Source organism: Pinus tabuliformis, chromosome X (genome assembly GCF_031772625.1).
Source record: "Pinus tabuliformis cultivar Carrire ecotype Pingquan chromosome X, CPIR1, whole genome shotgun sequence".
Lineage (NCBI taxonomy): Eukaryota > Viridiplantae > Streptophyta > Pinopsida > Pinales > Pinaceae > Pinus > Pinus tabuliformis.
This window is the reverse complement of record NC_142308.1, coordinates 257202951-257218050: the sequence shown is the minus strand read 5'-3', so window position 1 is coordinate 257218050 and position 15100 is coordinate 257202951. Positions and strand designations below refer to the sequence as shown.

Here is a 15100-nt window from a genome sequence, read left to right as displayed (position 1 = left end):
GTAGCACAATGTATCAAACATAGGCATTAGACAGAGAAAAAACAAAAAAAAAAAAAAATAAAAAACATCAATGAACATTTTTGGGCTTTTAAGAGTGCAAACTAGTAATAGGTTCTCCAAATTTAATTAAGGATAAAGAAAACAATCTCAACTAGCCAACCAATTCAAAATCGCACTGGTGTGAAATAAATAATAAATAATAAATGGAGAGATGGAGTTAGATATATTACAAAATATTAAATATATATATATGTGTGTGTGTGTGTTTTTTACATTATTAAATGGATAAAGCAATTTCATTTTTTTGTATTCTGGTAAATTTTCTTGAAATAATTGATTAAATACAATAATTTTTTTATAAAAGGAACTTTAAAATATATTAATAATTTGAATTTTATATTGGAAATTTTATAAAAATAAATTTAAAATAAACTATTTTAAGAAATTCAATATTATATTTTATTAAATTTTTATATAAATATATAACCACATATTCTAACTATATAATACAAATGTCAAATGACAATTTTTATACACTTAAATTATAATATGTTATTCAAAATTGTATATAAATTAATTCATTGTTTTTTTGGCTAACATAGTAATTTTTACCATAAAATATAAATTTAATTTATATCATTAGAATATATATATATATAAATTAATTGATTAATTACTATAAAGATGCCAATTATAGTAATCATGAAAGAGATTTGTAATGATAATAATTTGTTCTACTAGATCATTATTGCAAATCAAATCTTTATTTAGAAAATGTATTTAAAGATTCAATCAATACATCAAGAAAGTGCAATTGTTGCAACATGTTAAGATGGGTTTTAAAGAACCACATAATAGACATTTCATAAACTTATAAATATAAAATTATTAGATATAATTAATTATTTGAGTTTTTAGTTTTTTACATTTCTAGAATATGTTTTTTGATTAGAAGTCAACGAAGCAAATGTTTGCTTATTTATGATTAGGTTTAAGCAATGGCAACATTACCTACAAAGTAAATTATTAATTTGGGCATTGATTCAGAAAAAACAATAATTAGTTTGGGCATTTACCTACATCAACAAAACTATCATTTGGTTACATAAAAATAAGGTTTGATATAAAAATCTATATGATTTCCAAGTGAAAAATTGGACAAATAACCTCCATCATATTCTTATTTAGGGAGACAAATAGCTACAAAAACACACAATTAACTATCCACATGTTTCCATCAAAATCACCATCTAACCTATCATGATAGAGTATGAATCCAACTATTGCTATCAACACACCCCATGTAATAATATATGACAATAAAAGACAATATACACTCATGGAAAATTATTTTTTAAAAGACATTGCAAAGAACCACAAACCATATTGAAATTAATATCTTGAATTAATTTAAATCCTAACATTACTTTAATGGTGGTTTTGAGCCTATCAAAAAATATTTCTCCTAAAAAATAAGGTTTTCACTCGTGGTTTTCTATAATTTTCTTGTTGGTTTTCTGTGGTTTTCTTAGTGGTTTTTTGTGGTTTTCTTGGTAGTTTTCAGTGATTTCTAATGGTGGTTTTTGTATGGTTATTTTTTGTGGTGGTTTTCATTTTAAATTAATTAATTTCTTCATTTACAAGAAAAAGTTAAAATAAGCATACAATGGCAAAAAACCTACCTCGATTGCCAGTCATTTTATAACAATTGGTGTGTTCCATGCGCTCCTTAGTCGATATTGAGTAGTAAGGCTCATCATTCAAGTTATTGGGTGGTTGGGTCGAGCTCCGAACTCCTCATTAAAGCTCCTAAATTCCTCGACCGAGCTCCTAAACTCTACACTCTACACATAAATGGCCTGCGCAGACTATAGCCATGATTTTTATAAGAAAAAAGGGCTCAATTAAGCCTAAAGGTTGATTGAGCTATAGGTTCAACTGAGCTTTAGGCTCTATTGATCCCTCTTTAAAATCTTCCATGCCCTACTTGTTTTGGTAGGAAATTTGAAGTTATTACTCGATTGAGCCCATAGGTAACCACGCCTTACATAGGAGCTTAATAGAGGGTTTGTTTTATTGCTCAATAGAGCGATATTTAATCCCTCAAATAGCTCGATCAAGGGCTAAAATATTGTTTGATCAAGCACATAAAAGATTCTCAATCAAGCTGCTTTTCCTCACCCCCTAGCCAGTGTGCTTGACAAAAAATGTAAATGAGCTTCATACTTTCACCTTGGTTTACATTTTCATTAGTTTTCAATGCATATTACATCTATTTGTTCTCATGCTTCCTAGGCTTGCCATGATTTTTAATTGTATACATTATATATAGAAGGTTTTCAATTCAATTTATTGTCGAAGTTGCTTACACACATTTGTCAATATCTTTATAGTAGAAGATGAAGGGTCCTCGCAACATTTAGTATTCTAAATGCATATGTAAGTATATCTAGTTTAATCTATTACCTAACTTGCCCTAAGTTCAAATCTGATTCTAGTCCATAAATATGTTTCTAAGAACTTGTTTTTCAAGTCACAAGAGCTCTCGTTCCACTTCAGTCATTGGTTAGTATAACCTTGTATTGCAAGGGGTATCATGTGGCACCAACTGAGATGATTATGAATGGTTTCACAATTTGCGTAAATACACTTACAGATATGAAATGGGATGGGGGTGGCATTGTCTAATTATTAATAGAATAGGGAGGTTATTACTAGATAACTCTGCTTGTTTCTAGTGGATTTAGCTCTTGGGAGTTCCCTCAATCTTGAAAGTAAGTTGTCCCTTACAATATTATCGAATTATATAATTCAAACAATTTCCTTAAATAACATAACAAGTTCGAGATCCTCTTTTAGTTGTTGATGAATAAATGTAAGTGTAAAATTCTTAGTATGTGCAGAAAATATTGAAGCATATATGATATGAAAATGTGTGATCATCCTCTGACACTTTCCAAGCTTTTAAAATTATGTCTTTAGTTCATAATTTATTCACATATGAGTAGTCGAATTTTTAATGGACTTAAAGATGAAAAAATATTCAAAGTAAAAATTGACATAAGGAAAGAGACATAACCATTTGATGACAGAGTTCACCCTTCCTGGGCTACATCTCCGGGCCTTGCTCAAAGGCTAGGTTTCTTTACTGATCTCGCCCGGAAATTGAGTACAAAAATAATCCTTTTCTTTTAGAGTCAAGCTGATGATGGAATGCCAATGTTTCCCTTCAAGAAATGTTCTCCTATAGAGAACACTCACCCTTAAATTGAATCAATTATACAAAGAGGCGATTTATCTAATACAATGAGGACTAAGCAACAAAGGTCGTCGTACTCAAACTGAAGATCAGAAAGCTATGACGACTTCAAAAAGTCTCTTTACGTCAACTTCACCATTCTGGACTATGCTCTCAGGCAACAATGGCTATTGCTAGAAGACAGGCCTCGATCTCAGCTTCCCAATGCAACTTACAGATCTCAAAAAGGCCTAATATTGGCCAAGTTATGCCTCCAAAGGCATACTAAAAGCACCAATAAAATAAATTTGAGTTGCTCTCTTCTCAACTCCTCTGCTCTAGTGTAATGGAAAATTCTTTTATAACCCATGGGCAGGTCCCGGGTTCAAACCCACATACCTCCCAGGATTTGAATACTAATATATAAAATTATGTTACAACCATATATTAACTTGGAAATCGATTGTTTTAATTGATAAGCACACACCATATATATATTATGGTTTTAACAATGTATAGTATATGGGCACAACCATAGTACAAACATAGTACATGACAATTAAGTGGCTTTAACATACCGTGCCATATGATATTTGAATCCTATCCAAAGTTTTCAAACAGTTGAACCAATGGACTTGTTCGACCATATATAACTTATGGTTACAACCGTCATTATTTCGATAGATATATGTATCACTATGATGTTTCAACATTGGACTGGCGCAATGCATAGATCCCCGTGGTATACCATATATGGCATATAGTTATAAACAAAGTTTATATACCAGCAATGATGGAATATCTCGACCAAATTTTTAAACATAGGCTCTGGATATATTAATCTCCTCGTTGAATGCATTGCACTATTGAAATCATAATCCGATAGTGACATATATTGATCCCGTGGCACATTTCATAGGGCACGTAACACCAGCGGTGGCATATGGTTAATAACAAATCAATCAGTGGACATATAATAACATCTCCTTCTTAACATTTATCCTGTCCCTCTCTCCGCCCCCAAGCATAAGAAACAGGTTGGCATCGATCCTGCTATGGAAATCTCATCTATGCCGAGGGCGTGTTTTGATGGCGCCGAGCAAAACGGATCATGTGGCTGTGGTTTTCATATTATAGTAGATAAGGACACAAAATATTTAATGTCATGGAACGGGGGAAGAGGCACCAACAATATGGCCGAGGCAATGGCCCTCGCTGGCCTGTTATACTTCTGTCTCTTCCTTAATCTTCAGGGTGTTTCTATCTATGGAGATTCAAAAATCATGGTGGAATATGTCAAAGGAAATAATTCCATCTCCAATCCTCACCTCATTGGTTGGCTAGACAGGATAAAGTTCTACTGGAATCTTCTAAAGGATGGCTCAATCCAACACATCTACAGGGATAAAAACGGGCAGGCAGATGCTCTGTTGAGAAAAGGTCTTCTTGAGGCTCCTGGTTTTTGGCATCTTCAGATCTCTGTTGAAAGGGATATCTTCTTCATACAGGATTTTTATCCTTCTGACTATTAATTTCTTGCTTGCAGATCTTTTGGTCCTTTTAGTTTTTGTTTTTTCCAGCTTTATATATCACAGCTCCGTAATCTTATGATGTGGTTTAACTCCATAGGAACATATCTCAATGTAGTATTTTTTTGTGTGTGTGGCGTTATTGCTGTGGCTGATCTCAAAGTCTTATGATGCGGCTTATCCCCACAGGAACTTATCTCAGCGTTTTTTTATCTCTATGTGGCTGTTTTGTGGCCGATTGTAATTGGCTGATACTTTATTTTGCTTCCTGGCTACAGTCTTCTTCAGATGGTGGGAGCTCGGTCTTTTTGGCCCTGTATCCCCAATATTTTGACTATGGTTTTATATGCTGATCCTGAAAATCCTTCCGGGGTCATATGCTATGTTTTTTCAATATGTATATGTGGCTTTTTTATATATCTTATATAAATACAATAGAGCTTTTTCGTCCTGAAAAAAAATACATAGTATTAACCATTGGTCTAGCGGTGGCATAAAACATCGACCTCTGTCACATTTGTTGTAACAACTGTAACCCGACGGTGATGGTTGGACTTCGTGCCAACCATGTTGCCACATGTTTATATGTATAGGATTGTTGCTAAGTTGCACCATGTGCTATGTTTGGAAACGTTGTTGGTTGCACCAATAAAACATTCTACGGGTTTGGCGGACAGTCGGATATGGCAGCGCCACCAACCCTTCCCCCACATACCACTACAATAAAACTTTAATACAATAATGTGCCCAATGCTTAACAAAGCATAGTCTGGGCTATTGGTTAAGTTTTGTGTTGTGCATTCAAAGTTCGCGAGTTCGAACCACACTTTGGAGGTTTGCACTGTGTGCCACCTGTCCTACTCTGTGCATGTAACTTGTCTTGCTTGACACTGTCCTCGTGGCCATTGTGTAGCCACACTTTTTCTGACACGTTAGCATCTGTGGGTCCCACACTGCTGACTATGCAGTCCCTTTTTTGCATGTTGGAGAAAACTTCAAAACATGTTTTCTCCCTCATACGGAGGCCATTTTGCAAACTAAATATACCACCATAATCAGTGTGACGAGATCTTCGACTTGACGTTGGTTGCATGACCATATGAGACTATTGACTTTGACGAGTTGACTTTGAATTTTTGCTTAGCTTGGACTTGAACTTTGAATTTTTAAGCATGTCGGGAGCTGTTGTTATCTTTGACCATCCTAGTCTCAAAACATTACATAACCAATATGAATACACTCAATCAATATCCATCTGGATCATACCTCCCTACTAAAAAACTTTTGGTCCACCAAAAGTTTATTACAATAAGGAATTTATTACATCAACATCAATACATAAATAGTCTTAACCCTATTTACAAACTCAACTAGACCTACTGATGTGATGACAAATCACAAACACAATTAAACATAAGGCATGAAATCTGCCCAGTTCCCAGTAGGAAATTTTTCTGGAGGCTTACATTCTTCCTTTCCATTTTTCTTTGCTTCCCCTTGTCCTGATTGTGTTGTTGTCGATTCATGTGGTAACATCGGACATGTGATATTTGAATGTCCTTTCATCTTACATTTTGTACAAACCCTCTCTTCTGAGTCTACAATGGTCCTCTTCTTGCTCGATCTCTTCGAGCTTTGTTTTGACTGTGCCAAGTCTTTTCCTGACTGTACCAAAGTATTTCCCTAACTTTTCTTTACCTGCAGTGTTGCATCATCCTTCTGTGGACTACTCCTTGCAACATGTACCTTCTTATTGTAAACCTTATGCTTCTAGCATTCATCTACACAATTCTTTTTACTTCCACAAAAAGTACATGGATATGTCTTTTTAACAATCTTCATAATACAATTTTGATTAAGAGACGAGCACCTTTCGAATCACTGCTAGAATGACTTGTCTTCTTACTTTTATGATCCTGTAGCTTTTTCAGCATTTTCTGAGGATCTAATGACCAACACCGATCTGCTATGTGACCTTTCTTTCCACAATAGTCACATGTTGATTGGTCAAATCCCAATCCTTCGTATTGGGGTCTTTCCTGAACTGATATTGGATGGAGTCTTCCTTGACCATGCTTTCTGAGGCCTTTACCTTGCTCGTATCCCATTCTCTTCACCAACTTCATACCAATTCCTTTGGTATGTTTCTCAAAAGCTCCAATCTCATGATTGCTTGAGGCCTCTTCCTTCTCTGTTTGTGAATCAATTTCCCAAGATGTTGGTACATAAGAAAGTTCCTCAGAAGGTGAGGAAAAAGTAGTAATCGCTTCTTCCACTGACTGTGATTTTGGAGTAGCAGATGGATATGAGCTTTCTTCATTTGACTGATGAAGTGGATATACTTCATTATCTCCAATAATGGATGGAGTTTGATCTAAGAGAGTTCTCCTATTCTGACTTCCCTACATGGATTCAATCCTCACTTGGAGTTTTTGTTTTTCTTGCAATTCTTGCACCGTGTGTCACAATGCAACATTCCCCTGTCGATATTCCTGATTGAATTCTTACGGAACCGGATTTTCTTTGTGCTTTTACCCATACTTGCAATCTGGTCACAACCTGCTCTGATACCAAAAATGATCTGAAAATGTGTGATCGTCCCCTGACACTTTGCAAGCTTTTAAAGTTATGTCTTTAGTTCATAATTTATTCACATATGAATAATCGAATTTTTAAGGAAATTAAAGATGAAAAATATTCAAAGCACAAATTGACATTAAGGAAGAGACAAAACCAGTTCATGACGGAGTTCAACCCTCCTAGGCTACGTCTCCAGGCCTTTCTCAAAGGCTAGGCCGCTTTATTTATCTTGCATGGAAAGTGAGTACATAAATAATCTTTGTCCTTTAGAGTTAAGCTGGCGACGGAGTGGCAATGTTTCCCTTCAAGAAATGTTCTTCTGCATAGAAGTCTCACCCTTAAACTGACTCAACTTTACAAAGAGGTGATTGCACCAATACAAGGAGGAATAAGCAACAAAAATCCTCGTACTCAAACTTGAGATAAAAATTCTATAACGGCTTCAAAAAGTATCTTTACATCAGCTTCACTGTTCTAGACTGTGCTCACAGGCAACAATGGCTATTGTCAGAAGATAGGCCTTGATCTCAACTTCCCAATGCAACTTATAGATCTAAAAAGGCCCAATATTGGCCAAGTTGTGCCTTCAAAGGCATATTATAGGGAACAATAATACAAATTTGAGTTGCTCTTTTGTAACTCCTCTTCTCTATGTCAATGGCAATTTATTTTTATAACCCACGGGCAGGTTCCGAGGTCAAACTGCGGACCTCCCGGGATTTGAACGATAATATATAGCATTATGTTACAACCATATATTAACTTGGCAATTGATTGTTTTAATTAACAAGGGAAGCTGCGAGGCAGCAAGTCCCTGCATTAAGTTCAGCCTGAGAATGCACCTGCACCTGCATTGAGTAGGTAAGTCACGAAAATAATATAATATATTCTGTCAAACTGAATTGGGAACACTTTTGCAGAGAACGCCTTTACCCGAACTAGATGCTGAGAAAGTGCCACAGTTGCTTCCTGAGCAGATTTAAGTCCCTTCCCTTCTCATGCTTGTCCGATGACTGACCTTGATTGCAGAAGTCACCAAGGAATCAAGAAAACGTTGAATACAAGAGGAAATTCGCACTGATTATGTAACACAAGTTGAAACTTGGAGCAAAGAGTTGAAACTGAAGTGGAACCCAATAAACTGGAATACATGGATCAACCATGGATTAATTAGATGAGAGAACTTTGCAACGAGACAACGAGGATTTTGCAACGCAACCCTTGGATTTGAAAGTGTCACAAGCGTAGGAGCAAGCTCTCTGTCGCAATAGAAAAGTCTTGGAGCAAAGAGTTGAAACTGAAGTGGAACCCAATAAACTGGAATACATGGATCAACCATGGATTAATTAGATGAGAGAACTTTGCAACGAGACAACGAGGATTTTGCAATGCAGCCCTTGGATTTGAAAGTGTCACAAGCATAGGAGCAAGCTCTCTGTCGCAATACAGACTCAGTAAAAAGGAAAGCATAAACATACAGACCATATAAAAGACTTGGCATGTAAATCATGAAAGAATTCTAAAAACCAGATCTGAAAAAGAGTTGACCCCATGCTCTTAGGGGTTTCATCATGCAGTTGGCAGTGAATTCTACAGTACAGAAAATGATAATAAATCACATGCTCTGAACATGTTTCTTATTCGGTCATTATGCAACTTGCAATTCAAAGACACATATGCATAAAGCAAAATTTGTTGTATGTAATTCAATGTGGGAACCAAATGCTTCTCGTGGTATCCTGAGCTCAATGTATGTGCAGCCATCTATTGAATCCTTGGGACCTCCAGCAAAGTCTGGTTGACTCAGTCCAGGACTTTATTGTAATATACCTTGATTTTGTAGAAAAGAAAAGAAATATATTCCTAAGTAACCATGCAAAGATAGAAGAAAAAATCATATACATTGAAAACCATGACTATGTAACTTGTATGAGAAAAAGACTGAGAAGCTATATTAGAAAGAGAGATTTAAGTTTGAGAAGTAGCTAAAAGAAGTATATTTGCATTATTGGCAGGAATTTAAAACATTTTTACTTACAGAACTCAAGAGATAGAAAACTCAGAAAATACCAATTTGGTGTTTTGGTTTATATGGCTATAAAGAAGATACCTATACAATGTTTATATGTGAATTTAAACACCGGTAGTATATATATATATATATATATATATATATATATATATATATATATATATATATATATTGAATATAAAAAATACACCGTAAACACTACTGTATAAATCAATGGAGTTGAGTGTTGACCGAATCAACTAAGAACTAACATATAAACAAAGATAAAGCTATTCCATACTTTGGCTATGAACGTAATAGGCCAGTGAATATCATCTCCAGGTCGGACATACCCTACAATAGAATGAAAGGAGTTCAATAGAAAACCAGGTACCTAAAATACAGTTGGAGTAATATGTTACGTTTAACGATAACCTCAGACAGAACTAAGTTTAACCTGGAGCAAGCAAAAGGAGAAAATCCTCTATTATTAGTCCATACTCACGTTTTACAAACCTTGAGATTAAATAAGTAATTTGTTCCCAATTATTTGTATCAAGAACACAAGAATTAATTGGCCAACGCTTCCATCGCCCATCTGTGGTTGCACAGGGACCTTCATTCGACTTTGGTGTCACCCAACAAAGTTCAGGAAATCCATGACTAAGGTGTTACACAATTCTGGAGATTTTCCCACTGCCTTTTTTTTAATATAATCCAAAGAAAGCCTTAATGACTAAGAAACCCATCTCTTCTGATGAAAAGGAAAAAGGAAGATAGTAGAGTATAAATCTTTGTATTTGAATTTTGGATACATTAGAGACAATTTCCTTCAGTTTTCCCAAAGAACAGAAGGTCGGAAGAAGGTATGATTATCGCAATTGTATGTGAACTTCTTGTTGCTGGCGGGAAGCTTTTGCAGGCACTGAGCAACAATACTTGTAAAATTGCCTTTGAAATCCGTGTACTCCGCAAGCACCACGGTGACCCTCGCGACAAAACTGTATATCAGAGATTGCTGCCCCATAATACCTTCGGATCTAAAGGCCCTTCGTTGATATTAACCGTAGATAACACTATAAAAAGCCAACCCTCGAAAAAATTAAGAGAACCTCAGGGATTTTGTGGAGAAAATTGATGAAACCACACCTGATTTAGTAAAGGAGGAAGAGGCCTTTTAGAAGGGAAGAAATCACGCGTAAACCTGTTATGAGAAAGGAGGCAAGGAGTAGCATTAGAACGCTCAAACAATGAAAATATATGAAAAAGGGGAAAACAAAATTTTATAAACAATTTAATATATAATATAAATGTAAGTTTCAATTATTTATAATAACAACTTCGCTTACATGCATTTTGACAGATGTTGTCTTGCTTGCTCCTGACGCTCAGCTTGTACTGAAGGAAGACGTGTGGAAGGTGACCCTAAACACGTTGATAGACGCTTGTCTAAAGCCACACCCTTGAAGCCTCAGTACCCGCAACGAAGGTGTCGTCTGCTGCACCAGCCACGCCCATGGAGGCTCAGTACGCGCCCCGAAGGTGTCATCAGCTGCAGCAATGTCAAAATAAAACCAGATGGGAGCGGCATATGCTTCTGAAACCTCCTTTACCATTGGAAGAAACGTTCTTGGTCTTTGTTTTTGTATGCTTTCATAATGCAGGTCAGTAGACGCGCTGGTGGCCTCAATTGCTCCAACAGCCCACAGGATTACAGCCAAACGATGGAGCGCTTCATCAGAGTATTAGCAACCGGTGACTTGGTATGATCTTTGAGCTATAAGCTTCCTCGCCAGATCGTTTATCTCTCTCTGGCATTGAACCGTACGAATAGAGTCTTTGAAATGAGTCTTATATATGTAAAAACAACTCCAATTCGATTTCTCTCGACTTGCATTTCTCCTTACTAATTAATAGCGAGTCAGGTCGATTCTTACAGTATTCACTTGTTTAAAATTGTATAATCTGCAATGCAAATTCGATTTTAGATTGCAAAGAGTTTTATTCCAGAAACATGTATATCAGGCTTTGTGTTAATTGTATTGAGTTTAAATTATCTGTAAATTGAAATGATATTATATATTTGAGGTTTATGGTGTTAAAAATATTTAAGTAAATGTTTTTTTTAAGTCAATCGACAAGAAATAGCAACCTAACCTTTGGTCGAGTGCATTTCCGCTCCCAACTGCCCCCTTTTCTCCTGCTGAATGGATCGTTGTCTCTAATAGATACAATCACTCATTGCTTTATGGATTGAATACAGGAGGGAAACTTGTTGCGGCTAGTGAATCCAGAAAGACTGTTAATCCTGTGCCAAGCTTCTTCCTTCGTCGGTTTCTTTCGTCAAGTCCGGATTGGTTGGGACCGCTTCCTTTTGTGATAAGCACCCGCCAAGAACAAAGCCAACTACCAACAACGTGGAATACAAAACAGAAAGATAAGTGTTAGCCAAAAACAAACCGCCATTGCAAGTTGCTCTACAGGAGGCCTCAACTTTTTCCTGTAGAGCATCACTGGAAGTTGAATGTTACATCGCTCTCTCATTGCTTATCTTTGCACGACATTATTGCTTGTCTTTGCACGGCATGGTTATTCTTCAAGCCATCAATCTAGCCAGCCTGCACAACCTGCACAAAGGTGAGTTTTTTTGTTTCATAATGGAAATTGATTTTGCATGAAACGACAGCAAAGAATGAAAAATTGTTTCTTACTTGTTGCTCTATTGTTCCAAGTTTCAAGCCGCAGACTGGCTCATCATAGCTTATCTTCATTATCATGAAGAAGAACTGACGCAGAAGAATTGGCTCATCATAGCTCATCTTCATTATCATTCAAAAGACTCAGGGACTGGACTCCATTATGATGCAGAAGACTCAGGAACTCCGAAGACTCAAGGACTTTGGCTTATGGAAAACTCTCTTATGCAATCTGGCGAAAGGGACAACTGTTCCAGTTTATGGAATGGCACCTAGATTGAAGCGGTGGTACGTGGCAGGCGACAGGCGCACTAGACAGAAGCCTTCGCAGATGGACATGCCAAGTCTCTGACCTTGCCGACCTTGCCGTGAAGCTTATGAGCTTAGGGTCAATTCAATTCAGTTGCTATAGGTTTAATTTAATTCAGTATAACACTTAATGTTTTAAACTAATGCGTGGCATTAGTTTATTCTGCTACGTAAAAATTCCAAATGCTGACGGAAAAAAGAATATAACCTATGTTTTAGCCCCTCCCGCCTCGGAAAGAGGCTAAATAAGATTATCAAACTAATTTTTCTTTAAAAGTTTGGTTATTCATAATAATCGCTTGTCATTTGTAATAGTAAGCAGGTGAAATTGATACTAAATTCCATCTTTTCGCCATTGCCAGATGGCAAGGACTAATAAGCCCGCACCATATTTATATATTATGGTTTTAACAACGTACAGTGTACAGACACAACCATATTACAAACATAGTATATGAGTGTTGAGTGGCTTTAACATACCGCACCATATGATATTTGGATGTTATCCAAAGGTTTCAAATCGTTGAACTGACGGACTTGTTCGACCATATATAACCTATGGTTACAACCTTCATTAATCCAGTGGATACGTGTATCACTGTGGCTGTGGCGTTTCAACATTGGACTGGCGCAATGCATAGATCCCCGTGGTATACCATATATGGCATATAGTTATAACCAAAGTTTATATACCGATGGTGATGGAATATCTCGACCCAAAGTATTAAATATAGGCTCTCGATATATTAATCTCCTCGTTGAATGTGCTACACTATTGAAACCATAATCCGACAGTGACATATATGGATCCCGTGGCACGTTTCATATGGCTTGTAGCACCGGTGGTGGCATATGGTTAATAACCAATCAACCGACGAACATATAATAACATCCCGCATGGCATACACAATATTAACTTTTGGTCCAGTGGTGGCATAAAAATTCGACCCCTTTCACATTTGTTGTAACAAAGGTAACCCGACGGTGATGTTTGGACTCCGCGCCAACCATTTTGCCACATGGTTATATGGATAGGACTGTTTCTGAGTTTCCCCGCGTGCTAAGTTCAGTAATGTTGTTTCTTGCGATGATAAAATGTTCCACGGGTTTGGCGGACCACCGGATATGGCGGTTCCGCCAACCCTTCCCCCACATACCATTACAATAAAACTTTAATAGAATAATGCGCCCAATGATTAAGAAAGCATAGCCGTGGGCAAAGGTCGCGAGTTCGACCCACACTTTGGAGGTTTAAACTATGCGCCACATATCCTACTTTATGTGTGCCACTTGTCCTGCTCTAACACTATCTTCGTGGCCATTTCATAGCCACACATTTTTCTGCCATGTCAGCGTCTGTGGGTCCCACACTGCGCACTGCGCAGTCCCTTTCTTGCCTATTGGAGAAAAACTTCAAAATGTGTTTTCTCCCTCATACGAAGGCCATTTTGCAAATTGAATGTACCACTAGAATCAGTGCGGTGAGCTATTCGACTTGGTGCTAGTTTTATGAGCATCTGAGATAGTTGACTTTGACTTTTTGCTCAGCTTGGACCTGAACTTTGACTTTTTAAGCATGATGGGATCTGCTATTATCCATGACCATCCTGGTCTCAAAACATTACATAGCCAATATGAGTAGACTTGGTCAAGATCCATTTGGATCAATATATGGAAGCAAAAAAATCATATCTGATATGTCTTCCAGTACAAGATATTTTAGTGAATGTAAGCTTATGAATGGAGGAGGATGTTATCATTACTTATGTTTCTATTCCACTTATGTATTATTTATGTTAAGCTACTACTGAATAAGCTACAAACACTAATTTTATTAGTGCATTCCCATCTCAGTGGCTAAAACACATCAATTTTTGAAGAAACCAATCTAATTCCATGGGCGTGGACTAGCTCTATTTTATCTTCATTTCTGCCCTAATATGTGATACGCTTCCCTATAACATTACAATTTTATGATACATCACTATTAAGATGTAAATAGATTTATTGTGTGTTGCATCCAGGTTTATTTTGGGTTTCATTTGGCCCTAAACATAACAATCTATGCAATTATGTGTGAAATGAAATCTCAGCTATGATCTTTGATACTTCTTTTGGAATTTGGGTTATTAATTTTAACTTCACTAAGCAAATGAAACCATAAATCGAGAAAGAATAGATTAGCTAAATATATCACTTTACCCTTCCTTTAAGGGAATCATGTCTTTCTTATTCCTAGTAGTCTTGTGTTCGTGTTACAAGAAATAAGAATCTTTAAGGTCTTGAGTTGTGCTCACACAAGGTCTTAGACTTTGAGTTGATCTCTTATTGTACTCTAGTTTTGGATTATATAGTTATCCTAAGATAGCTCATGAAAGAAAGGTCAAATGTTTGGAGCATAGACTACAAAATACAATCCTAATAGCTAACAATTGAATTTATAGAATCTAATATATATTAATTGTGACTATTCATTGTCACTTATAACCTTTACTATTCGTTGGAATTTTTTACGAGTTACATCTCGAATTGCGTAGATTCTTACCATACGGTTTACAACTCTAACAAGAAAACGCATATACATATAGCTATCACTCCAAGGCATATCTACTTGCAAGGAAAACACGAGAACAACAAAGATTTGCAACAAGAACAATGTAGATTTGCAACGAGAAAACGAGAACACCACAAAGGTATACAAGAGGGTTTATAATTCTAAGGTTTACAGTTTTAACTT

General features: G+C 36.3%; 1 protein-coding gene across 1 annotated transcript; it reads left to right on the top strand.

Annotated features, from left to right (window-relative positions):
* The first annotated feature begins 4308 nt into the window (after nt 1–4308).
* On the top strand, nt 4309–4770 carry LOC149139355 (uncharacterized). The gene has a single exon (XM_089450689.1). It carries the CDS (start codon nt 4309–4311, stop codon nt 4768–4770), a length of 462 nt encoding a protein of 153 aa, XP_089306815.1.
* Nucleotides 4771–15100: the final 10330 nt, after the last annotated feature.